The sequence below is a fragment of the Danio rerio genome, chromosome 1 (assembly GCF_052040795.2).
Source record: "Danio rerio strain M-AB ecotype USA chromosome 1, GRCz13ab, whole genome shotgun sequence".
Classification (NCBI taxonomy): Eukaryota; Metazoa; Chordata; class Actinopteri; order Cypriniformes; family Danionidae; genus Danio; species Danio rerio.
In genome coordinates, this window is record NC_141021.1 from 6,690,884 (window position 1) to 6,717,229 (window position 26,346).

The 26,346-nt window shown below is 36.5% G+C and overlaps 2 protein-coding genes across 6 annotated transcripts in view; one reads left to right on the top strand and one right to left on the bottom strand.

Moving 5' to 3' along the window:
• The first annotated feature begins 4,412 nt into the window (after positions 1 to 4,412).
• atic (5-aminoimidazole-4-carboxamide ribonucleotide formyltransferase/IMP cyclohydrolase) lies at positions 4,413 to 23,339 on the top strand. 3 transcript variants are annotated; one of them, NM_001082796.2, is given in 15 exon segments: positions 4,413 to 4,472; positions 5,637 to 5,763; positions 8,492 to 8,635; positions 9,018 to 9,106; positions 11,503 to 11,654; positions 14,371 to 14,527; positions 14,597 to 14,722; positions 16,441 to 16,548; positions 16,661 to 16,746; positions 17,609 to 17,698; positions 18,140 to 18,265; positions 19,709 to 19,801; positions 19,882 to 20,064; positions 21,149 to 21,304; positions 22,613 to 22,874. In NM_001082796.2, coding segments are annotated over 15 exon segments (1,773 nt in total). In that variant the 5' UTR covers positions 4,413 to 4,456; the 3' UTR covers positions 22,733 to 22,874.
• fn1b (fibronectin 1b) overlaps positions 23,337 to 26,346 on the bottom strand; it is a 41,124-nt gene continuing 38,114 nt past the window's right edge. For all 3 annotated transcript variants that reach the window (NM_001013261.2, XM_087235231.1, XM_087235230.1), the window contains 2 exon segments: positions 23,337 to 24,346; positions 26,045 to 26,134. In NM_001013261.2, coding sequence (NP_001013279.2) covers positions 24,269 to 24,346; positions 26,045 to 26,134 — 168 coding nt within the window. In that variant the 3' untranslated portion in view covers positions 23,337 to 24,268.

Genomic DNA, 26,346 nt, shown 5'->3' on the forward strand with positions numbered 1-26,346 from the left:
AGGCATGCAGTGGATTTCAAAACAGATGTCATTTTTTCCCGGTCTGTGCTACTTTTTCCCGCCTACCTCAGCGTTTTGCTTTCGACTAAAGAGAGTTGTGATGCATTTAAGAGCATCAATAACATCCAACCTGCGCTGACCCTCAGGCAAATAAAAAGTTATTGATTCCCCCAACCTCACGACACCTTTAGCAGAAGAGACTTCTCGTCGCCCCTGATGAAACACTTTCATCTAATCACTTGGCAAAATCTCCAGAGGTGCACGGCTCGAGAAATAAATAAATAAGCACAGCCTCTTGGAGATAGAGTGCACACCTTTGGAGATGAAATTAGCCCGAAGCTGTTGCAAATCAATGAAATCGATGCAATCAACTTAACTGACATAGGTGGCGCAAATCGTCCAGTTGGGCTTCACTTGCTTACAATTCTGTCTTAATTGCCCTCCAGGGCCAAGTTTGCGCATGCCATTTGTTCACTTTAATTAAATTACAAAGACAGGTTTCCAAAAGTCGTAAGAGCGCTTGCTTGGCATGAGCCCAGTAATTAAAACGACACCCTTTTTGATTACCGGAATGCGCCCTAATGAACTCATTATGTATTTTAACCCAAACACACGGTTGCAGGGCTGGCAGAAAGACACGGAGTTTACTGTAAAAACCGGAGGCGAATAATTTAAGCTAGAGGTTTCTGGATTTAATGTTCACTTTGTAAATGAAGTGTTTGCACACATGCTGAGGCGCTGTGGTGCCAACTTTTAATTTGACGTGTGATGTGACGCGCTCATTTAATAGTCCTAAAACAAAACTAAACAAAACTAAAAAGTAGTTTTACTAGGCCACAACCTATATTATAATATTTCCATTCTGTTCAAAGACATTTTAAATGCAAGTAGGCTACCTTCATTTGTAAAATAAATGCTTTGTGTCTCCCCGTGTAGGGTTTCCTCTTGGTGCTCCGGTTTCCCCCACAGTCCAAAGACATGCGCTATAGGCGAATTGAATAAGCTAAATTGTCCGTATAGTGTATGAGTGTGAAAGAGTGTGTATGTTTCCCAGAGATGGGTTGCGGCTGGAAGGGCATCCGCTACGTAAAACAAATGCTGGATAAGTTGGCGGGTCATTCCGCTGTGGCGACCCCTGATTCATAAAGGGACTAAGCCAAAAAAAATCTGAATGAATTTGCTTTGTGAAGGGTGGTATGGTGGCTTAGTAGTTAGCTCTGTCACCTCACAGCAAGAAGCTTGATGGTTCGAGTCCTGGCTGGGTCAGTTGCCATTTCTGTGTGGAGTTCCCAGTACTGGGTTGCAACTGGAAGGGCATCTGCTGTGAAAAATATATGCTGGATAAGTTGGCGGTTCATTCCACTGTGGGGACCCCTGATTAAATAATGTGATTAAGCTGAAAAGAAAATGAATGAATGAATGAATATGCTTTGTGGGTGGCTTAGTGATTGGTTCTGTCACCTCACAGCAAGAAGGTCACTGGTTCGAGTCCCGGCTGGGTCAGTTCGCATTTCTGTGTGGAGTTTGCATGTTCTTCCCATGTTCGCATGGGTTTCCTCCGGGTCTCCACAGTTCAAAGACATGCGGTATAGGTGAATAAACCAAATTGTTCACAGTGTATGTGTGTGCGAATGTGAGAGTGTATGGGTGTTCCTCAGCACTGGGTTGCAGCTAGAAGGGCATCCGCTGTGTAAAACATATACTGGATAAGTTGGCGGTTCATTCCGCTGTTTTGACCCCATAATAAATATATTGACTAAGCCGAAGGAAATTGAATGAATGCTTTGTGAAAATAAATACCCAAAAATATGGGTAAATAATTTAGAAAAACTGACATTTTGAACAATGAGAACATGCAGAAATGCCTTTATGCTATCTGATTATTGTTTTCAAATGCTATCCTTCTTCTTTACATGCAATATTTAATAAATTAATTAAATTAATTAAATTAATTAAATTAGCCTATGTAGAACATGTTGAATTTTTTTTTGTACAGTGGAAAACACTAGTTGTAAAGTGTCAGTGTATAAGTATTATTTTGCATACAAAGATAATTGTCTGACCGCTCTGATTACTTCAACAAAAATCACCTTGTTTATGTCGTTTTTATGACATGCATGGGGTTTAACCAGACACAATAATGACACATAGTCCAAGTGTTTCCCTTTGAAGTTTGCATCATATATCTGTCCTACCCCTACAATAAAAATAAGTCAAATTCTTCAGAGAATATAAAAAGCCTGTGTAGCTTGTAGTTACAACTTGGTTCGCTATACAACCAAATCATAAACTATTTAGCTTTCACCCCTGCAGTTATAGGCCTACGCATAGTCCAAATTTGGTCCTAATTCTAAAATAGCCTTATGTGTTTTATTGTTTCTCTACAGAAAAATCCAGCTTTAACCAGCCTAGGCTGGTTTTAGCTGGTTGACTAGCCTGGTTTTAAAGGGGTTTTGGCCATTTGGTTTCCAGCCTTTTCCAGCTTGGTCTTAGCTGGTCAGGCTGGGAGATGACCAGCTAAAACCAGCTTGACCAGCCTAGCCAGGCTAGGAGTCCAGCCAAAACCAGCTATGTCCAGCTTAAACCAGGCAGGTCAAGCTGGTTTTAGCTGGTCATTTTCCAGCCTGACCAGCTAAGACCAGGCTGGAAATGGCCAAAAACCCCTCTAAAACCAGGCTGGTCAACCAGTCAAAACCAGCCAACCAGCCTAGGCAGGTTTAAGTTGGATTTAAATTTATTGTAATGGGAATTATATAATAATAATAATTTGTGTTTGTTTCTTTCTTCTAACATTTTATCACTTAATTAAATATTCATTCATTCATTTTCCTTCAGCTTAGTTCCTTATTCATCTGGGGTCGCCACAGCAGAATGAACCACCAACTTATCCAGCACATTATTTACGCAGCGGATGCCCTTCCAGCTGCAACCCAGTACTGGAAACCATCCATACACACTCATTCACACACTCATACGACCAATTTAGTTTATTATATTCACCTATAGCGCATGTGTTTGGACTGGGGGGAACCCGGAGCACCCGCCAACACGGAGAAAGCATGTAAACTCCACACAGAAATGCTAACTGAGACGGGACTCGAACTGGCGAGCTTCTTGCTATGAGGCGACAGTGCTAACCACTGAGCTAATATGAAATGTAGACCTACTGTTATATATTTTGGCTAGGTTTATCAAGATTAAATATTGATGTCAGTCTTTTTTAGAACTTCTAATGTTCTGCTGATCTCAAAGAAGACGCAAAGAGGACAAAGCGAGGAGCTTCAGAAGGCATTGGGAGTTCATGTTGTGAAAATGCAAGGTGTGCGACAGGCGCCATCTTTCGGTGTGTTTGCAAAGGTAAATGACAACTTTCATTGATATATTTCTGTGGTATCTGTTTGAACATGCATCATGACTCCTATCTTTTATGTTTCGGTACGTAACTGCAACAGTGCATTTTTAATAAAGTGTGAATAATATTAAAAATAGCCTATTTAAATATATGAAGAGTAATAAGAGACCAGTTGAAAATTCTCGCTTTGATTTTCCTGGGTTTGTTAGGTGTGGGTTTGATTAAAATGTTATTTTATAATTTAATAATTATTTTAATAACTTTTATTTAAGGCAACACGGTACCTTAGTGGTTAGCACGGTCGCCTCACAGCAAGAAGGTCGCTGGTTCGAGTCTTGACTGGGCCGGTTTTCATTTCTGTGTGGAGTTTGCATGTTCTCCCCGAGTTTGCGTGGGTTTCCGCCGGGTGCTCCGGTTCCCCCCACAGTCCCAAGACATGCACTATAGGTGAATTTAATAAACTAAATTGGCTGTATGTGTGTGAATGAGAGTGGGTGTTTCCCGATGGGTTGCGGCTGGTAGGGCATCTGCTGTGTAAAACAAATGCTGTATAAGTTGGCGGTTCCTTCCACTGTAGTGGCCTCTGATGAATAAAGAACAAAGAACTAAGACGAAGAAAAACGAATGAATGAATTTATACAATTATTATTATTTTAAACGCTGAAAGCATTAATTTAAAAAATGATAGTGTCAGAATTTTCTTTATGAATATTAGGGTACTAATTATTGAACAGTTAAACCGATATTGGGTTTGTCTAAAAATAAATATTATTTGTTATTTAATGAAAACAAAAATGCTCTTGATCGCATTTTTTATTTTAAATTAGCATTAAACATAATTACAAAAAAAAAAAAAAACACTTCAATGACTGAATTGTAAATCCAGATAAGTCTCTTAATCACTTTTCTATAGCTGGATACTTACGACAAAACTGATTTTAAACAAGTTTCCCTGAAGTGGGAGTGTCGTTTAATTCAAAAACTACAATTCCCATCATGCATCTACGCGGATAAAACTATTGCATCCACGTGTTTTGATTAACTCCGCGCGCTTCACGAGACGCTCCAGCACAAATCTCTGATTTCCTCCGCTTTCTCTGCAGCATGGCATCTGAAATAGGTAATCTTATTGCTTTTTAAACTTTCTGCGTGTTTTGCATATAAATCTAGTATGCTGTGTTTGTTTTGTGGGGTGATGTAGGACGATGATGACATGTTGCTTCGTCACAGACTTTACTAACATTACATAAACTTTATAGATGCATAGAAAAGAGTTTGTGTGCGGTACTTATTTACAAACTGACCTGAAATTACCCTATTACTTTAATAGACAAACGTACCATGGTATAACCATGCATTTGGCTCAAACATAATGCTTTATAGTTACAAAGTTCTACAGTATTACGTTTATTTTGTTTATTTCGTCTTTTGATTATTTTGTCTACATAAACTTTATAGATGTAGAGAAAAGAGTTTGTGTATGATACTTATTCACATGCTGACCTGATATCCCACTATTAATTGTATAGACAAACGTACCATGGTAATACCCTGCATTTGGCTCAAGCATGTTGCATTATAGTCTTAAAATTAGGCTTATTTTTGTAAATAATAAGGTATATCAGTTATCAAATATGTAATTTTTGGTACAAGTTATTAGGGTGTTCTTACAAATAGGTTGGACTATCATTCAAAAACATATTTATGAATTTCGAAATAAGGCCTGTTTGTTTATTTATTTATGCATTTATTTACTTTTCTAAGTTTTTTTTTCTGACTTATTGACTCTCGTACTTATTTTTATTTATACATTTAATTTTCAGAAGAAACCACATGAATGAGTCGGAGTTTATTCCCCTTATATTTTATCATATTTTCTTAAGTGTTATTTTAAAAAGCACAACTTTTACTATATTTTAGATTTTAAGACGCTTTCTATGTATGTAAAGTCACTTTTAGAAATTATATTTCACATGTACATTAAAAAATATGACGTGTTTTTTTTTGGACTTGGACCTTCATATTAACAAAGTAACTTTGCTGTCTAAAACCATCACAGTGTAATTATTAAAACATCATTAACTGACTATTGTATTGTAGCCTGATCCAATCATTGTTTTACTTTGTGCCAAAAAACAAAAATGGATGTGGTTTAGTCATCATCACATGCAATTTGAACTACTCTCCATATTGCTTCATTTGTTGAAATGTCACATGCTTTGTCCTGAGCTTGGACAGTTTCTGGTTGTCTAATTGATTTGACTCATTGATTTTTCTCTTTCAGCATTGCTGAGCGTTTCGGATAAGACTGGACTGGTGGAGTTCGCCAGGCGTCTGGTGTCAGTAGGTCTGTCATTAGTGGCATCAGGAGGAACCGCCAAAACACTCAGAGATGCTGGACTTGCAGTCAGGTCACGCATCTCTTATTACTGCATGCCATTCAAATGTGTTTACAGTGCCATCGTTTGTTAAAAAAAACGAAATACTAAAAAGGCAGTATGTCCAGAAAAAGAAAACTGTGTCTTTTATAGAAATTTACATATTTATAAATTGTGCGAGGTGTCTGAGTGTTCTTAAGTCTAAAAAAGTTTTAAATTTCCAAAAACTAATCTTAAAAAGTCTTACATTTCACTGAAATATTGTGTTGTTTGAAATAATTTAAGACTTGCATGTCTTCGTTTTCCTTTATCTACGTAAAGCTATCCAATTTGGCCAACATTCATCCTATCAACAACAACACTTTTGGTAAATCCTGTTAACAAAAGTTTTATTAAATGACTATTCGGGCTGCTTGATATTGAAATAATCTGACATTGCGATATTTTGTTTTCCTGGTACATATGATATGAATAGTTTCAACTAGGGCTGGTTAGATAAATGGTATTATATTGAATCGCTATAATTTATGTCAATAACAATGATAAGCTCTGGACGTTTTTACTCTATATTGATCTAAGAGCCCGTCACACAGCAGAAATGTGCAACAACGGGAATCTAAAAGTCCGAAAATGTTATGCCATTTAATGGACGCACTGATTTTTATTTTTTTGTGGCTTCAGTCATTGTTGGGGCACCCTTTTTAAATCTGGTAGCATAAACAACTTAAATCGAAATATATATCGTTATCGTTCAATATGGAAAATAAACATCAACATTACATTTTCGCCATATCACCCAGCACTAGTTTCAACATATGGCATGAATGGTGCTATTTGGAAAGAAATCATTTATTTAGATTAATTGGGGTGATTTTGTACGGGTGTAAATCATGTATACATTAAAAAAAAAAGTAACTGCAATACAGCAATGAAAAAAGTAGAATAAACAGTACTTTATGGTCAAACAGTATTAAGATACAGAAACTATTAAATCAGTAAAAGTATTCTTCGTTAAAGTTACAAATGTATTTATTTTGTGCCCAAATGTTTTAAACTCTGTTGAAATGCCTTTAAAACACATGCAAATGATTAAGTTTTACTCTGTTATGGTTATACTTCGCAATGACTCCACAGATTTCATGTATTCTTAATTGTTGATCAACTCTAATCCCAGCTTAACATTTCATATCTTGGGATGTGACTATTGCGGACATTCGCATTGCGATATCGATGCAGAAACAATATATTGTGCAGGACTAGTCTTTTTTTTTATGGTTCAATTATCTTCCTTTAACATTTGTTTAAACCTGATGATGACTATTAAAATATATATTTTTAAAAACCTTCAAAAGTCTGAATTTGTATTCATAATGTCTTGAATTTGACTTGATGAAATCTGCGGAAACACTGTGGTAAATCAGGTTTATTTTTTCACACTTTGGTTCTATTCACATCTTGGGATTTCCTTCCGGTATTTCCACCCACTTTTTACAGCAGTATCCCAAAATGCATTATTGGAAACATAACTGTTATAAGTTATGTAAAAGTTCAGTTTTGAGTATAATGTCACAAACTTTTATAAGTTTATGATAACTATTTGTGTTTAAACATTTCACGGCAGTAAATGTAACCGAAATATGAGTTAATATTGTTAAATAGTATTACTATTTAAGACCATATTAAATACCAATACACAATACCATAAATAGTATTACTTTTTAATAGGGATGTAATGGTATCAAAAATTCACGATACGGCAATACCTCTGTATGAATGGCACAGTACGGTATTTATTGAATCATTTAAAGGCAAAACAAAACTTTTGAAGAGACTCAAAAAAAGTGCTAGAATGTTCAGGTTACCTTAACACTGAACAGATCAATGACATACAAATTATCTATCTGTAAACTTTCAAACAGGAACGTAAATTATTCAATTTTAATAAAAAATATTAAACCATGTAAAAAAAAAACACCACTCGAAAGGACAAGCCATGAGTGAGATAGAGGTCTCTTGGTGGTACAAATCAGTGTCTCCATCAATCTGTGCAGTGTGCTGTGTTCTGTAGTCCCCATGACTAAAAGAATCCCCATCATGTTAGTCGTATTCCCCGACTTGTATTTCAGCACAGTCTGGCAGTGCCTGCATACCCTTTTTTCTGTCACCTTTTCTTCTTGTTTCTTTTCAGAGAGAAACTGAAATGCTTCCACACATCTGATTTAAAACCCGCTTTAGGTTCGACCATTTTTAGCTCTTTTTCTTTGCCGCTACAAGCAGCACCCTCCATTTCTGCATTACTGGATCTGTAGCGACAACAGACCGCAAAGGATGGCGGCCACGCCTGGGCTGATGAAAATTGTAGTTTCCGCTACCTCCCATTCGCTCCATTCGCCTGAGCAAACTTTTCACCAAAAGACCTATGATTTTAGTGTAAATAGATGATTTTAGTGTAAATAGATTTAGATGTAAAGCACTTTGAATTGCCACTGTGTATGAAATGTGCTATATAAATAAACTTGCCTTGCCTTGCTTTTCCTTTATCATAAAAATAGTCACAACCACGGTAATATTGAAAGAAATTGCTTTTTGCGGTATGACGGTATTTACAATATTGTTACATCCCTACTATTTAATATAAGTGTTTTCCATTTCATTATATGTTATGGTACTATTTAATCCTTTGTTGCAAAGCTGAATTTTCAGCATCATTACTCCAGTCTATCACCATTGATTTTAATTAGATATCTGATTTCTGCTACAGGGATGTATCCGAGATCACTGGATTCCCTGAGATGCTCGGAGGCAGAGTTAAAACCCTTCATCCGGCTGTCCACGGTGGTATTTTGGCCAGAAAAACTCCATCTGATAATGCTGATATGGAAAAACTTGGGTTTAGTCTTGTCAGGTAATGCTTTATGCTTTGATTTCTAAATTGAGGTCATGTTATTTCACGAGTGATTGTCTTGTGACGCGATCTAATCAGATTTTGTGGTGCTAACATGCTCTCAATTGGTTTTTTGTTAGAAGTACAGACTCTGCATTGGTAATCTATTCACTGATAATTAAAATAGTGCTGCTGTGCTGTGACCACATCCTCTTTGATCTCACTTTCTCAGCCAATCAGAGTGAAGTTTGGTTTGCTGATAGTCACATGAGCACTGTGAACTATAGTAGTCTTTATGTAGTATTGCAAAGCTTGCAGTATAGATAATTTTATGTAAGTAGTAAGTGTAATTAGTACAGTTGCATCAGTAACAGTTAAGTATTTATTATTTCCGTTCTTCAAGAGTGGCCGTGTGCAACCTTTACCCGTTTGTGAAGACCGTTTCATCCCCTGGTGTGACTGTGGAAGACGCTGTTGAGCAGATTGACATCGGTCTGTATACTGTTAAATCTCCATACGGTTTTGATTAATGGTTCTGTCCTACTTTATATTAGGTGCCCTTAACTACTACGTGCTTGCATAAATATACATTGTATTTTCTGTGTTCAGAAAATGTATTGCAGAACACTTCTGGTGCTCTTGAGATGGTATACTAGTGGGGTTGACTGCGGGTATGGTGGTATGGATAGGTTTAAGGGTGGGTTAAGGTTTAAGGGATGATCAACTGTAATTACCAATGAAGAGTTCAGATGCTTTAGCCTCTATGTGCCATCTTATCTTAAATCTCCATCGTGACTTTAGCATTTTTCCACTCTAAAAGGCCATGAAATAAGCTAATTCTATGCTCTAATAGTGATATTACAAAAACATACACACACGAGCCTGATTAAGAAGTACATTTTAGAAGAGAATTAAGCATTTAGAGGTTTTTGCATCTGAACTCTTAAAATGCAATTAACTAGAGATGTACAGGTATTTAATTAATCGTAAGTACAACATAAAAAACATGGATTTAGACTAAGTACGTTGTAACAAATTATACATTTCAGTGCAAGTATTATATTAGTTTAGGTATTATACATTATAATATAAATGCATTATCGCTGGTTCGAACCTCGGCTCAGTTGGCGTTTCTGTGTGGAGTTTGCATGTTCTCCCTGCCTTCACGTGGGTTTCCTCCGGGTGCTCCGGTTTCCCCCACAGTCCAAAGACATGCGGTACAGGTGAATTGGGTAGGCTAAAACATAATAAAGGGACTAAGCCGACAAGAAAATGAATGAATAAATGCATTAATATTGAATATTATTTAAGACCACCTTTTCTAAAGTGGGACCAATGGTTCAGAAATGACCTGTAATTTAATATTTAACAAGATTAATGTTTAAGAAAAGAGTAATGAATTTCTGTAAACGTTTAAGTAATACCTCGTGTATTACACTTTGTTTTGATGTACATGTTATAGTGTAATTGTGCGTTGAGGTATAAAAATGCAGGAATTTTGCAGTTAAGAATTATTAGGTATAGGTAGGGCCAGACGGAATCTACGTACGTTTTTTGCTATTTCTATTTCTATTTCTGCGGATTTCAGTAGAATTATTTTGGAAGTATTATAACTAAAACCTTAATATGTGAAATAAAAAAATAATGTCTTAACTTTTATTTAATGTTTAAATTGCAAATCCAAATAGATTCACTTTATTTGGTAAACAAAGCAAGTCTCTCTTATAATGTATCTAGTAAAAGACAGAGAATATCACTGCACAAACTGCATTGTACATAAATCAGATGAACATTTTCATATAAGTCAATAACATTACTGAAATTAATAAAAAACACTGAATAAATATAGATTTACACACATTTACTCAACAGAATTAATGATGGGCTAAAAATCTGTAGAAATCTGTGGAATTCTGCGTGTGCAGATTCCGGGTGGGCCTACAGGATTAGAGTTTGGTTTAAGGTTATTCCATTTAATTATTACAATTTTACTGTGACTACTAAATTAATTGCAAGTACACTGTAAAACAAAGCAAATTTCTATTTATGCTCAAAATCAAGACAACAATCCGAGACAAGTCTTGTTATGTACTCAAATGTGCGTTTTTGTGTTTTATCTATAATGCCATCTTTGTAGGTTTTTTTGTATATCATGCTGTTTTTTTACTGCATGTTTCAATCGTAGTTCAACTAATTATTTAATATAATATTCAATAAATGTTAAGCTCGTTTTATTGGGGATTTATTTAGTTAATGATTAAAAAAGTGCAAAAAATCATTAATTGTGTTTCTAAACAGCATCATTTTCATTGGAGAAAGATTTGGTTTTAAATCTAAATAAATTTCCATTTAAAGTCCGCTTGAACTGGAAGCTGTGACTGTTTTTCTTGTGTATTGTGATTCAGTTTCTAGAGAAACCGATTATTAAATGAAGAAAACAGAGGGCGTAGCCTGTTATTTTATTTTTTTGCTGCGAGCTGATTTGATGTAGTAAAGTAGGCATGTCATTCAGAAACATCACGATAAGAGTTTCGGGTTTCGAGTTACAAGCTAACAGATACCTCCTCCTCGACATTTCTGTTTGTTGTCAAAACAGTTGGAGGGGTGTGGTTAAGTTTTTTAGCCACACCCAATACCTCAGACTAACCTATTCTGAAAACAAACAGGAAGTACATTTTCAGATTTTGATTTTAGATTACAAGGGCAAAGTATTTTTTTTTCTCCTTAATGACACGCACAATTGAAATGTTCACCGCAAAACTAGCATTGTGAGCTCACAAAATCATATGGTTAGTTTTAATTTCATCTGTACTTCAAACATGTCTTGACTACCTTTGTGAGGTTCTCCAGTTGACATGTTTCACCATTATTCCCATAATCCTCTTTAGGTGGTGTTACGCTTCTTCGAGCGGCAGCTAAGAATCACGCTAGAGTCACCGTCGTCTGCGATCCATCCGACTACAATGTTGTGGCCAAGGAAATGGAGACCTCTGAAATCCACGACACCACAATGGAAACCCGCAAAACTCTCGCGCTCAAGGTAAACGCGTGGGGATTATTGACCCACTAACCTTTGTGCACATGTGAAACTCTTTGATCCAAAGGCGAGTTTAATAAGTGAGGCAAGCGGCCGCTTGGGGCCAAATTTCTCAAGAAATTTGGAGTTCCCTAATAAATAGCTAGAAGTATAAATTTTATTTTATAAATAAATAAATGAATATGAATAAACCAACATTGTTTCCTCATATTTAGTAAAGTCTGGGGTCTAATAAAATAATTTATCATAATTATTACATCTGTGCAAATTTGTCCCCCACCTCTGAATAATGGAGCAGTTCAGCAGTCAAATTAGATGAAGATTTAGTTTTAAAAACGAAATGATTTATTTGTTGTTTTTAGTTGTTTTCATTTGTATTTTTTTGTAAATGTACGAAAAAGTTATACAAGAAAAAGTCAGCGAAAGAAACTAATAAATACAAAGGGTGTAGATTAGGACTTTCAGGCCATTTGGCTGGAATTGCTTAAGGCCCCAAAATCATCTGATGTGAGCTGAATGCAGTAAATACTTTTATTTTAGGCCTCTTAACATAAAATTCAGGAGACATTCAGAGACTGAGAGAGTTTCTTCAGATGCATAGCCACGCATGAGCATATTCTGCATTACTGAGTTCTGAGTTTTGTGGTAAACCATGTTCAGACTTGCTCAAAGGTTTGCTGTTAGCATTGAGCAATAGGTTCATTCACGTCTGCTTCATGCGTCTGAATGTGATTGCATTCATTGATTCGCATGTTTAACTGTCTTGATAAACTCCTGACTGCGATTTCTGCAAGAATTTCTGCTGTTGCAACGGCATGTCTCAAATATTTGCTGTAGAGAAAGGCGGCTGCAGTCAAAGTTCAGGCTTTGGAGCATTGATTGTTACACAGCTGATGTCCTTCCAGCTGCAACGTAGTACTGGAAAACACTCATACACTCTCATTCACACTTATACACTACGGCCAATTTTAGTTTATTCAATTCACCTATAGCGCAAGAAAACCCAGGCCAACATGAGGAGAACATGCAAACTCCATGCAGAAGTGCCAACTGACCCAACCGGGACTCAAACCAGCGATCTTAGCAAGAAACATTTGAAGATGTTATTAATGCTAACGATTGCGCTTTTAACATTTTATTCAGGATTCATGTCATGAATATAGAGGGCTCTATTTTGACGGTCCATGAGCAAAACGGAAAGCGCAGGGCGCAAATGCTTTTAGGGCGTGACAGAATCTATATTTGCTAACTTAAGGACGGGAAAATATGCTTTGCGCCGTGGCGCATGGTCTAAAAGGGGTGAGTTTATTTTCTTGATGAGTTATAGGTGTGTTTTGAGAATAAACCAATCAGAGTCTCATCTCCCATTCCCTTTAAGAGCCCCCTTTGTTGCGCCATAAGAGCATTTGCTGTTTACAGGACGTAAAGTAAGTCGAAGTGGAAAAACTGAGCATTTCTCTAGCAAACAGTTAACAGTTTTTTTTAAACAAAACAGTTAAACAGAGCATCTACTGCTGAGAATGAGAGATAATCAATCTACTTTCACTTTCGCTCTCTTGGATAAGGAAACCTTTATGCACAGGCATCAATTAGTCTATAAATAATTAATTTAGTTTGTTAAGCGCAAAGATTTGTTTCAAAACTATTTCTTAATTCAGTTCTAATATCCAGCAAACGAATAAATAACCAATAATAGCGAAGTATGTTTAAAAAAAACCGAGTTATATCCTAAAACACATGCAGTGCCCTATATGGTCTAAAACCTGCAGTAGGGCAAATCTAAGCTTGTTTTTAATAAAACAAATATAAATATGCATAAATAATACTGCTAAAAATAATAACATTATACAGATGAAGGCATAAAAGCAATGGTTTTTCATATTTATGTAGGCTAGAAAATAAGGTTTTGTAATATTTTAATCCTTTACATTTATATCCTATATATGTTATTATTATTATTATTATTATTATTATTATTATATCCTATATATATTCTTAATATTTAAATTTTTTCATATGTAAAGATATTTGCTTATTTTGTGTGTAGGCTATTAAGCAGTGTGTAAGCGAGGCGCAACTCTGCGTTGGAGTTTAGACCGGGTTTGTTTTGGTCTAATGAAAAATCCATTATAGTTTCTTAAAATAGCAACGCGCCAGCAGTCCGCCTCAGAACGCCTTTCTTTTTTGACCAGAACGCCTATGGGCGCACATATGAGCGCAAGTGCATTTGCTATTTAAAGAGCGTGGCGCAACGCCTCAAAACGACTTTTGCGCCAAGCTGAAACTAGCAAACAAGTATTGTGCCGCGCGTTGCGCCACACTGCGCCGGATGTATGATGGGGCCCTAAGTGTTTCTCTTCTTTGTATTAGTCACTCGTCTCTCTAGACCAGTGTTTCCCAACCCTGTTCCTGAAGGCACACCAACAGTACACATCTTCAACCTCTTCCTTATCAAACACTCCGGAATCAACTCATCAGAACATTAGAAGAGTCTCCAAAACCTGAAGTTAATGGGTCAGATGAGGATGACATCCAAAATTTGTACTGTTGGTGTGTCTCCAGGAACAGGGTTGGGGAAATACTACTCTAGACATCCACTGTATCGTCATTAGTGAACTCATTAATTGTTTTATTTTTATTTATTTAGAGCTCTAAATTCAGTCCAGTTACTTATAAATAATTTTTTTTAGTGTATGAATTTGTATTTGTAATTCGTCAGGCCTTCACGCACACCGCTCAGTACGACGAGGCCATCTCTGATTACTTCAGACGTGAATACAGTCGAGGAGTTTCCCAGCTTCCTCTGCGTTACGGGATGAACCCACATCAAGCACCAGCTCAGCTCTACACTACACGACCAGCACTTCCGCTCACAGGTAAATATGGCCACACATCAGAGAGCTATTCAACCATGAACGCCATATTAATTTGAATGTTTGTTTTAGTGCTGAATGGATCGCCTGGCTTCATTAATCTGTGCGATGCTCTGAACGCCTGGCAGCTGGTCAGAGAGTTGAAGAAGGCTCTCGGTTTGCCAGCCGCCACTTCATTTAAACACGTCAGTCCTGCAGGTATGAACACAAACATGCTCCAAAGATCATCATAAAGCCGCCTTTCCATTGCACACACATTTGGACACGACTGTCTGAATACGCCCCCTTGTGGCAGCCGCACAGTATTTTCAGTGTTGTCGTGCACCACGGGGGAGAAGCTGATTCTCACGGTGTCCGAAATAAAGGAGGGAAAAAGCAAGAGCCTTTATTCTCTGTGTGTTTACATAGTTTAATGGATGAATGAATGCTAGAAACTCAGACCGCTAAAATATCGGAGGGAATGTGACGACATTAAAAAATATATATTTTTATTACTTTCTTACTTACATTTATGAACAGAAAAGTTTTTTTTTAGTATAGACTTTTTATAATTAAAAAAATAACCAAATAAACTCCTATTTCTCATCTCGCACGCACGGATCTGATTGGACAACACTAGAATACAACATATCCGGTCGGCAGGTCGCATGCCGTCTAGTCGCACGAGTTCAAATATTTCAACGGATCCGCAGCTCAATTCAGATCCGAATTTTCCGCATACGGAGATGATCGGAACTCAACGCAGCTCCCGGACTGCTCTCCATTGAAAATGAATGACTTCTGATCTGTCGCTTGTCGTTTGCCGTGTGAAAAGGAGGCTTTAGTGTTCATCCACATTAAGACTCTTTTTTTTTTTTTTTTTTTTTTGATGTTTTCAATGTTTATCTGTTGATCTTTCTTAAAAACAGCCAGTGTCCGGGTGTCCATCCTAAATTGAAGCAATTCTTTCTCAAAAGTAGGTGAGAATTAAGTGCGTTTCCATCAAGTTGTTAGAGCAGCTTAGTGTAGAATTGGTAACCTAGCAACCAGCAGTAAACAAGGTAAGCATAATAGAAACAGCTGATTAGACATGTGGGTTTAATGTTTAATGTTTAATGTCAGATTATTTTGCAAATACATGTCCAATATGAGGTACAAAGTCCCTTTAAGACAAGTAATTTAACTCGGTGGCCATCTTTGAAACTCGGGCAGTATGCTCAGGCATTCTGTCTGTATGGGAAAACCTCAAATTCTCCAAAACTGTTTGTCAAGCTTTCGATGTCCATGTCATTTTCATACGCTTATCCGGGACCGGGTCGTGGGGGCAGCAGTCTCAGGAGAGATCTCCAGACTTCCCTCTCCCCAGACACTTCCTCCAGCTCCTCCCGGGGGAACCCGAGGTGTTCCCTGGCCAGCTGAGAGACACAGTCCCTCCAGCTTGTACTCATTCTGCCTCATGTTTCATGATACTTTGACGTAAAAATTAAAATTGCAAAAATAGCTTAGATATAGGTAGATGTAGGTACTTTTGCCATGTAGCTTTTAGCTTAGCTTGCTAAATTTCCAATAGGGTAGCTTTTAGTGTAGTTAAGCTACATTTTAAGTAGAGTAGCTAATAGCTTAGCTCACTACAGTTTAAGTAGCTTGCCCAACACTGCCTACAGGTAAGTGTGTTGAAGTAGGTTTGAAACTGAACTGTGCAGAGCTGCGAGCCTAGGAACTGGCTTTGACCTCTGTGGCTTATACAGTGGGTCTGAATTGTCAAAATACATCTCCAAACACTTGCTTTGAAAAACTCAAAATAAAAAGTGTATATTTTTTGACGGACAAACGGTAAATGTGATTGACCAAAGGTGTGATTGCATTAATTTTGGAATGTGCAGGCCTCAATTTATGTCTTGCAGAAAGTAAGACACTTCTGAATTAAATGCTTTCAGGAGCTGCTGTCGGCGTCCCGTTGAGTGAAGACGAGGCCAAAGTGTGTATGGTGAATGACATGCTGCAGGATCTCACTCCTCTCGCCACTGCGTACGCCAGAGCCAGAGGTCAAACATCGCTCCACACTTCATTTTCTGTGATTAGTACTGAGACATCAATCAACAGGCATTACTCTTTAGCATGTTTAGGCTTTAAAAAAAACTGCATAATGTTTTGTAGGATCTGACAGAATGTCCTCTTTTGGAGACTTCATCGCTGTGTCTGATGTCTGTGATGTTCCCACTGCCAAGATCATCTCCAGAGAGGTCAGTTTACATTTAGGTCACATTGAAGAGTTCGTATTCTCATAAAGCAAGTGTCACTAAAATGAACAAATGCTTTAAAATCTGATTATAATGAAGCTTTAATCCAAACACAAAATAACTCTAAGTATCAGTATTAATAAACATTACAATATCAAGAGCAATATGAGACTAATGGGGCTTCAGCGTCATCGCTTGACAGAGGGCGAGTCTGAAGTTAGGGCTGATGTGATCGTCATAGCAGCATCAGCCAATGAAATTAGTCAGCAATAGACCACTGTATGAGCTGGTGTATTTGCATACAGCGATCTGATTGGCTGACGCTTCCGTCGGCGTTTGAAACGTTAAGTCCCAACTTCTGCAGCGAGCAACGTCTCTGAAGCAGTGATCCGACAGATCCACAATGCAGTTCGGCAATGCCTGACGTCACCCATCAAAGTGAAATCAAAAGCTGACGCCTCGTGTGAATGGGGCGTAAGGATTTCTTTGGTCATAATGTAGACCTCAACCCTGTGGTCAGCTCATATTATTTAGATAGTTGAAAAATGTTTGTCATTGGTAATGCCATATGGTATTGTAACATTTTTAGCAAAGTGACACCAAGAACACATTTTAGAATTTTTATTATGTATTGGCACTAAAAATTTTTTTATTTATTTATTTGTATATATATTACTAAAATGTTCATGAAAATTGCCTTGGTTGCTGGGATGGTATTAAATAAATACATTGCATTATGGTATTGCATTTGAAGTTATACATTTACATTGATAATTCTGACATTTACATTTCTTTATAAAAATCTCCTTTTCTGAAGGTCAAAAGTTCAATAATTTTATGCAGCACTTTGCTCCTTTTTCTGTAGGTGTCTGATGGTATTGTTGCTCCTGGTTATGAAGAGGATGCCCTGCGAATTCTGTCCAAAAAGAAGAATGGAAACTATTGTGTCCTTAAGGTAGGCGCATGCTTGTGGATTGATTGAAGAGATGGAGGATTTGATCTTTGTCTGAATGTTTATTTTGATCGCTGAGTTTTCAGTGTCAAATGATTGTTCAGATTTTCTAATTTGCTGATTTGATTTTATAATTGATGTTGCAAACAGCTTTATTTTTGGTGAGTTCACATTTTTAAAATTGTAAAAGATAAAAGATTCTTTTTTTTAAATAAAATGTTCAACAACAGAGTCTGTAATGTCAATTTAATGCAGTCTCTTCAAAATAAGTGTTACTAAATTTTAATGATGAGACTTTGAAACATATAGATTAATATTATTATTATTTTTTCTTTTTTTCCCCTTTAAAGTCTCAGAATTATCCTGAAGTCCATGTCCTTAAACATGACTGTAACCCTTTGTGGTATTTATCCATTTAATTAATTAAGTAATTAATTTTTTTAGATGGATCCTGAATATGAACCTGATGAGGAAGAGGTGAGGGTGCTGTTTGGTTTACATCTCAAACAGAAGAGGAATGGAGCTGTCATTGATAAAGAGCTCTTCAGCAACATTGTGTCAAAGGGAAAGGTAAGAAAAGCAACTACCAATGTTACATTTTCATTATAAAGTTGTCCTATGGTGTCCCCGCAAAAGTGTTTGTAGTTTGAGCTCAAAATACCTTAAAGATCACTTTATACCATGCTATAAATGACACTCTTTAGGTTGAAGATCACAGTTTTTCGTTGTCTCTTTTAATGCAAACGAGCTACTGATCTGATAATATTTTTTCTTCTGGATAAATTCTTTGTTGTTTGATTTCAGTTAGAATAAAAGCAGTTAATTAATTTTTAAACACCATGTTAAAGGCAGAATTATTAGCCCCTTTAAGCTAAATATTTTTCAATAGTCCACAGAACAAACCATCGTTATACAATAACTTGCCTAATTACCCTAATCTGCCTAGTTACCCTAATTAACCTAGTTAAGCCTTTAAATGTCACTTTAAGCTGTATAGAAGTGTCTTGAAAAATATCTAGTCAAATATTATTTACTGTCATCATGGCAAAGATGAAATAAATCAGTTATTAGAGATGAATTATTAAAACTATTATGTTTAGAAATGTGTTGAGAAAATCTGCTTTCCATTAAATTGGGGAAAAATAAACAGGGGGGGTATTAAATCTGACTTCAAATGTAACTGGAAATAAATATATGAACCTATCAGTTTACAATATATTGATGCCCAATTTCTAGGCTTTATTGATGATAACTAAATGAGTTGAGTGGGCAAAATAAAAAAAGTCAGTATTTTTAGTAAGTGTACTATTTTTCTGTTTGTATTCTTGCCATACTAAAAATGTAATTGTAGAGCAACCCAAGATCTGTTGCCATTTAATATTTAACTTTAATGGGTAGAACTGTCTGAGATGTGAACAAAAGCAACTGATGCATCATTTAGATAAAAAAAAAATTATTAAAAATTTTTTAAATGGTTATAAAAATCTTTATAATAAATTATAAAAATAATTAAAAACAATTATCTTAAATGATATTAATGATATGACGTAGTTCCAGAAGCTTTCTACTTCTCTGTTTATCCGTCTGATTTTACTGTCTGTTTCTTATGACCGCCCCCTGTCATTTAAAAGAATCTCCAAGATCTAAATGGCGAATGCGTCAAGTATAAAAGTCTTGTCTGTTTCTTGAGGTGCACAATGTGGCGCCAGGCAAAAGTATAAATCGGCTTTCAGATGTTTTTTTCCTGTAGTTCAATTGTGCATCTAACTTTTAGTCTTTAGTACAGTGCAATTTGAATATTTATTTTACCACTAATTTTGGGATTTTTGCATTTGTCTCTTTGTGTCTTAAATTTATTATTTAATGGTCTTAAAGTCATCAATTTGACATTATGATATCTGCAGAAACCCTGGTTTAGTCTCTGGTATTTGATTGCATTAGACTGTTGAAATACTCTTTTTGTGTTAATGTGAAGGATCTTCTAACACAGTTGATGTGATTTTTGTGTTAAAGCTCTCTGAGAGTGCTCTGCGAGACCTCATCGTCGCCTCCATCGCTGTAAAGTACACCCAGTCTAACTCTGTGTGTTATGCTAAGGATGGGCAGGTAAACAAAAGTTTATACATTTTATATATATAAAGGAAATTCAGTATAAAAATATTTGTTGTCTGGTGTGTGTTTGTTAGGTGATTGGCATCGGAGCTGGGCAGCAGTCTCGTATCCACTGCACCCGGCTGGCAGGAGACAAGGCTGATAACTGGTGGCTCAGGCACCATCCAGGAGTGCTCAGTATGAGGTTCCGCAGCGGAGTGAAGCGTGCAGAGATGGCTAATGCTATTGATCAGTATGTCAGCGGCACAGTTGGAGAGGTAGTCTATTTAAACATTGGTCATTTGTACTAGTCATACAGGGATATATTGAACTATTTAGCTGCTTCAGGATTGTCTGCAACCATGCTTTCATAAGTAGCAACAAAAACTACAATGTCTAGACATGTAGACATTTTGTGAATGTAGTAAATTGTAACAGTTGTGGATCTATCTCTCAGAAACAGACGAGAAATGTGTGGATCATTTTCACCGCAAATGGAAAAAATAAATAAAACAAAAAATAAAAGTAGCAATGAGAATTTGGGTGCAAGATGTGCTTAACCCTTACATCATTTACAAAAAATGTATACCATTTTTGGTTTCCACGCTTATTTGGTCTTGAAGAACAGTTATTTTATAAAACCCAACATTTTCAACTAAATGCTTGGATGCAAATATTAGGTTTTCGAATATTACACTTTTTAAAATTATTATTAAATCCTTGAATAAAATTTATAAGGACCCTTAATTGTGAATTACCATTATTAATGCCATAATTAGCAATTAAATCTTTTTTTGTAACTGTAAATGTCTAAATTTATATAACATGCATTTCTTATTATTAAAAATATATAGGTGTTATTAAGTGTGCTATATGCATACATTTATTAATAAAATATTACTTCACAGATAATTTAATAAAGTATATTTATCAACTAATGTTACTGCATAAAACCCCGGTCCAAAATAATCCAAGCACATTTATTTTTAATCCTCTTTACTGGATAAAATAATATACATTATTAATTATAATAATATATAAGTACTGAGGATCTGAGAGTTTGTGCAAATTATTATAATTTTTTTTTTACTAAAATCACAACTAAAATACATAATGACAGTTAAATATCAAATAGGTTTATTACAAATTAATTTATTAAAATAAAAATAAAATTACAATTTTATTAATGATTTTGATAATTTTTTATTGTGTAAAACTTTGTTAGTCAACTTCTGAGCTTTAGTTATTGATCCCAATTTTTAATTTAAGTTTGCGAGTCCTTTTTTTTTTATTATTATTTAATTTTTTTGCACCACTGTGTCCTTCTGATGATAAGCTAATCTATATTTGTTTGTATGTTAGGGACCAGATAAGGAGGTCTGGAAGGGTCTTTTTGAGGAGGTTCCTGAGCCTCTGTCAGAGGTGGAGAAGAAGAACTGGATCAGTTCTCTGCAGGCTGTGGCCCTCAGCTCTGATGCTTTCTTCCCCTTTAGGGACAATGTTGACCGTGCCAAACAGGTAAAGATGTTTAAAGGGTCACCAAACAGTCATTACTTCCTATTCATGCATCTTTTCCATGGTGCTTTATGCACACTGTTAGCATTCTTTGTAGCATTAAAAAGGTTTGTTGTTCATTCTGTACATGTATTCTTAAAGGGATAGTTCACCTGAACATAAAAAGTACTCTACTTACTCATCCTCAGGTTGTTCCAAAGTTTCTATTGATCACAAAATAAGATATTTTGAAGGATGTTGGTAACTGGTATCCATTGACATCAATAGTTTAGAACAGGGGTTCTCAATCTCTGTCCTGAAGGTCCTTTGTCCTGCAGATTTTAGCTCCAACCCCAATCAGACACACCTGGGCTAGCTAATCAAGCTCTTACTGAGCTTTCTAGAAACATCCTTGCAGGTGTGTTGAGGCAAGATGGAGCTAAAATCTGCAGGACACCGGACCTTCAGGACTGAGTTTGAGAACCACTGGTTTAGAATATAGCTATTTATTCTAGAGGTCCTGGGTTCAAATCCCAGACGAGCCCCCACTTTTTTACGACCCTGGTTAGTTTGTATTATTTTTGATAAACCGAATGTGAAGCTAAATTTAATGATTGCTTTCGCTATGATACTGTGCATCAGGACAGCTTCTGAGATTTAGATTTTGGCATTGGTCCCACAAAATCAATAACTCCCTCCAATATCTCAGGTGTTGAAAAAAAGGTACAGAGGGAGAAATAATTTGGTTTGGTTTATCGGCTAGTTGACAGACATGACTTGACAAGCAGTAGTTAACTACATCAGACTAGGCTAGAAAAAAATATCGCAACTCGCAATTGTATGGTTTTCGAATACCCAGATGGCCAGAAAGTGCATGGTCATGTGCTAGTTTTAGACCAGGGTTCCAACAATATAATACTATCGAAATCAATGGCTACTGCAGGGACTGTCACAGGGTTCTATTCTGAAGGGCTCATCCCTATTCCCTAATCACTTTGAAGGGTTTTTCTGAAGGGATTAAGGAATAGGAAGGAACCTTTGCTAATTTAGAACTGTGTGTGAAACCAAAAGCTTCCCTGCTCCAAGGATCATGGCCTGCAGTGTACATTTATATTTTTCAAATGTTTTCAAATCCGAAGATCTCCTCGAAGGGGCTAGTTTTGAGCACTTTGTTTTAGAGCAACACTTCACTATGGCCATGTGGATGATTTTATTTTGTCACTCAGATGTGTCCTCTGGAGGGCGCTATTTCCTATTAGAATACACATTTTAAGGTGAACTCTCCCTTTAAGATGAAAACACTGACTCTCTTCTGTGTGTGCTTGGTTTTAGAGCGGTGTGGAGTATATCGCTGCTCCGTCTGGCTCTACTGCGGATGACGTGGTTGTCAAGGCCTGCAATGAGCTGGGAATTACCCTGGTACACACCAACATTCGTCTCTTCCATCACTGAAAATCACTACAAAACTTCCAGCTGAATTCAGATATGCTACCACAAGTATACAGCTACTTCAGGCGTCTTTCTCTAGATGTGCATGCCCGCAGTGAGCTAGGAATTACCCTGCTAAACACCAAGATCCGTCCCTTTCATCAGTGAAAAGCATCTTATAGAATACTAATACACAATATATCATACAAATATACAGCTACTGTAGGTGTTTTCTCTGTAGATGTACACTGGAGTTTCAAGTTGCTACCTAGGTTTCATGATTCAACACAGAGTAGTAGTAAATCTCTCTACTTTCCAGTGTTAAGTCTAATGTTTAACTCCGAGTACATGGCACCTAACAGATTTTAAACATAGTTACTGTGGGAATATTATTCATGCATGACTTTTTGATACTGATGCATTCAGAATAATGTAATCCACTCATTTTTCATTTTCATCTTAACATACTTCTTAGCATTATTTCAGCCGTGTGGTCCCTGTTGAAGATGCAACTGGGGTTGGAAAATGGTATCTAATATGAAATGGTTTCCATACACTTCCTGAAACATTCCATTGTGCTGCCTTTAGCGTCTCGTGAGCATTGCAAAATAAAAAAACTCAGCAAATGTAATATTTATTAAGGGTTTATTTCCATTTATTGATGTTTTTGCATGGTGTCATTTAGAACTTTGTTCCAAAACAATTTGATTTGAGCGAGATTTCATAAATACAACGTCATGAGTTTTGCAATATATCAATAATGGATTTAACAGTAGTTGAAAGCGGGTGTCGGCAGTAAAACAAGGACGGTCAAGTGAGACCAATAACATTCTATACAATCCAAACACTTCAGAATGAAGGGGATAAACATTCAAAGAGTTATGCAAATTGAAACACAATCTGAAAACAGTGCTGACTGTCTAAATAACAGAGCCATGTTGGAAAAATGATCACAGACAATTTCAGACGTTTTGGTAACTCCGTGTACCCCAGTGGTGCTCTAACATTCTTCTAAAGCAGTGCTTTTATTCACTTATTTTAAAAGACTCTCTCACATTTGTCCATTCATAAAGGCTGGAATCCTCTGGAAAAACTGCTATGGTAGTTTTTTTTTTTATTTTGGAAGGGTGGAGAGGGGTCTAATTTAGTTAAACTGGAAAGCTTTATATAAAAAAACTGTTTTAGCATGGAATGTGCTTATTCTCATTGTTGCAGTATCAAAAATGGGGGGAAAAACAAGGGAGATTGCTTTAATATTGCAATTATTTGAACCTTTTTCAATTTAAGGTATAACTCACGCTAGCAAACAAAAGTTTAAGACAATCAAACTTCTTAAAATAAAGAACAGCCAATTAAAAACTGTGAGTGAATGCAACTTTAGCATCAACACAGACTGACTGTAAAGCAGCAGCTGGACGGCAGTAGAGATGTGGTAACAAACAGGGCGGCTTTAAGGCAGTATGTGATTAGTAAATTTCCATATTACATCACATCTTTTATTACATGTCCCACATGAAACGACACATGAGGAGGGGCAGAACGTCACTGTCGGATGAAGTTTCACTCTTGGGTTTTGGGATTGACTACAGCATCTGCAAGAAGTTCTGGTCGGAGGCATTCAATGGGGCACTGAATATTCTGGAAGATAAAGCATGATGTTATATGATGAAAGCCTGAAATATAGCTGCATGTGTATAACTGCAATCCAAATGGCACACTATACACTATGTTCTTAGTATATGTATGTAGTGTTGTGTTTTTTTACTAAACGTAAATTTTAATCTTTTCTCAGATGATGTTTGATGGTTATCAAATTAGTGAAATAAATGACCACTGTACCAAATAATACCTGCCATGACTATAACCACATCGGCCATCGGTAGGCGCTATAATCACTCGTAGATTTTTGCTTTTTAACATCTATTTTGTAAAATGCTTCCATAGTATCCTACTATCAACGAGCGTAGAATCACCAAGAGGTGACACTTTAGTGCGATTTGGGAAACAAATTGGCGGCAGCCATTTTGGAATGAAAATTCCAATAGAACAACAGCATATTATAAGTGTAAAATAAACTATTAAAAAATACGGATGATTGTGATAGTAAGTGTTGTATTGTCGTCTTTCAGGTTGTATCTTGGCTTAAATGCACTTTTTAAATAAATAAATAAACAAAGCAGCTGCTTGCCATCGCAACAGCAATAAGATCTAATGGACAGCCGATCGCTTTCACTCCAAAATGAACGGAATCTGGGGCTGTTGCTGTGCGCTGCTGTTGCAATGGAACGTTCTATTGAGTGTCGCCTTTTGGTGATTCTATGCTTTTTGATCCTACTATGGAAGTCTGTTGGTGGCAAATACCTGCGTTATTCAAAATATCATCTTTAGTGTACAACAGAAGAAACCCAAATAGGTTTTGACCAAGTGAAGGGTGAGAAAATGATGGCAGAATTAGCATTTTTAGATAAACTATCCCTTTAAGGACTTGCGAAGCTATTAATAAAGGTTATAGTGTTATAGTTCCCCTTTTAGAAACTATATGCAATAGAGAATGGGACGGTGTCATTACAGCGCAAATCTTTTTGGGTATTTAGGACAAGAGAGGCTGAATCCCATTGAGCTCTATTGATTTATTGTATCACACATACACTAATCAGCAATAAACTGTAAGCAGTTGCGCTACAAATACTGAAGTCAACTCTGAAACAAGAGTTGCAGCCGCTCATTCATACCCTGTCAGTTTGTATAGGTACTTGTTTGACCATTCTTTTTGTCAGTGTTTGTGAGATGTTTTTAAAAGATATTACCCAGCTAACATCTTTTGTGTTTGATAGACGACTAATAGACATCTGAACGTAGGCCGCTTGGTTAAAACAAGGCTAAACTTAGGCTGTGAAAATCTAAGAATCTAAGAATAAGCCTAGACAAATAGACTGTCAAATAGACAGATTATATGGAGTTTACACGTGTAGTCATTCATTTCTGTTTATTTGCTGACTAGTCTAATTTTGGTCTATTCTTAGACGTCTATTAGATTTTCACTGACAGTCCAAATTTAGCCTTCTTTTAGCCAAGATGACTATGTTTAGACGTCTATTAGACATCTTTTTAAAACAGAAACTGCTTGCTGGGTACTATAAAACGGTTGTTTTTTTTCGGTTATTATTTCTATTGGTTTGCATTGTGCACAGCTACATTTGTCCTCAAGTATTGCTGACTGCAACTTAGCATGAAGTAGATTCCTGAGCTCATAGTGAGTGCATAGATGTGTCATGATAACTTTGTATTTGAATGTGTGTGGCCATTTGAAATGCTTGAATGAACACAGATACTCACCACCCTTTGGCCGTTGTTAAGGCGCACAGGCCTAAGCAAGTCAGCATTTATCTCAGCACCTGGCCTTCTGCAGTTCTCACATCGCCAACCCTGAGAAGCAGCACATTTAATTTCAGAGTCATGTTTTAAACACACTCTTTGATTTGTCAATTAAAATATAATCTTTCTGTGTATATCGGGCATATGCAAACTCGGTCCTGGAGGGCCGGTGTTCTGCAAAGTTTAGTTCCATCCCTGATCAGACACACCGGGGCTAGCTGATCAAGCTCTTACTAGGCTTTCTAGAAACATCCTTGCAGGTG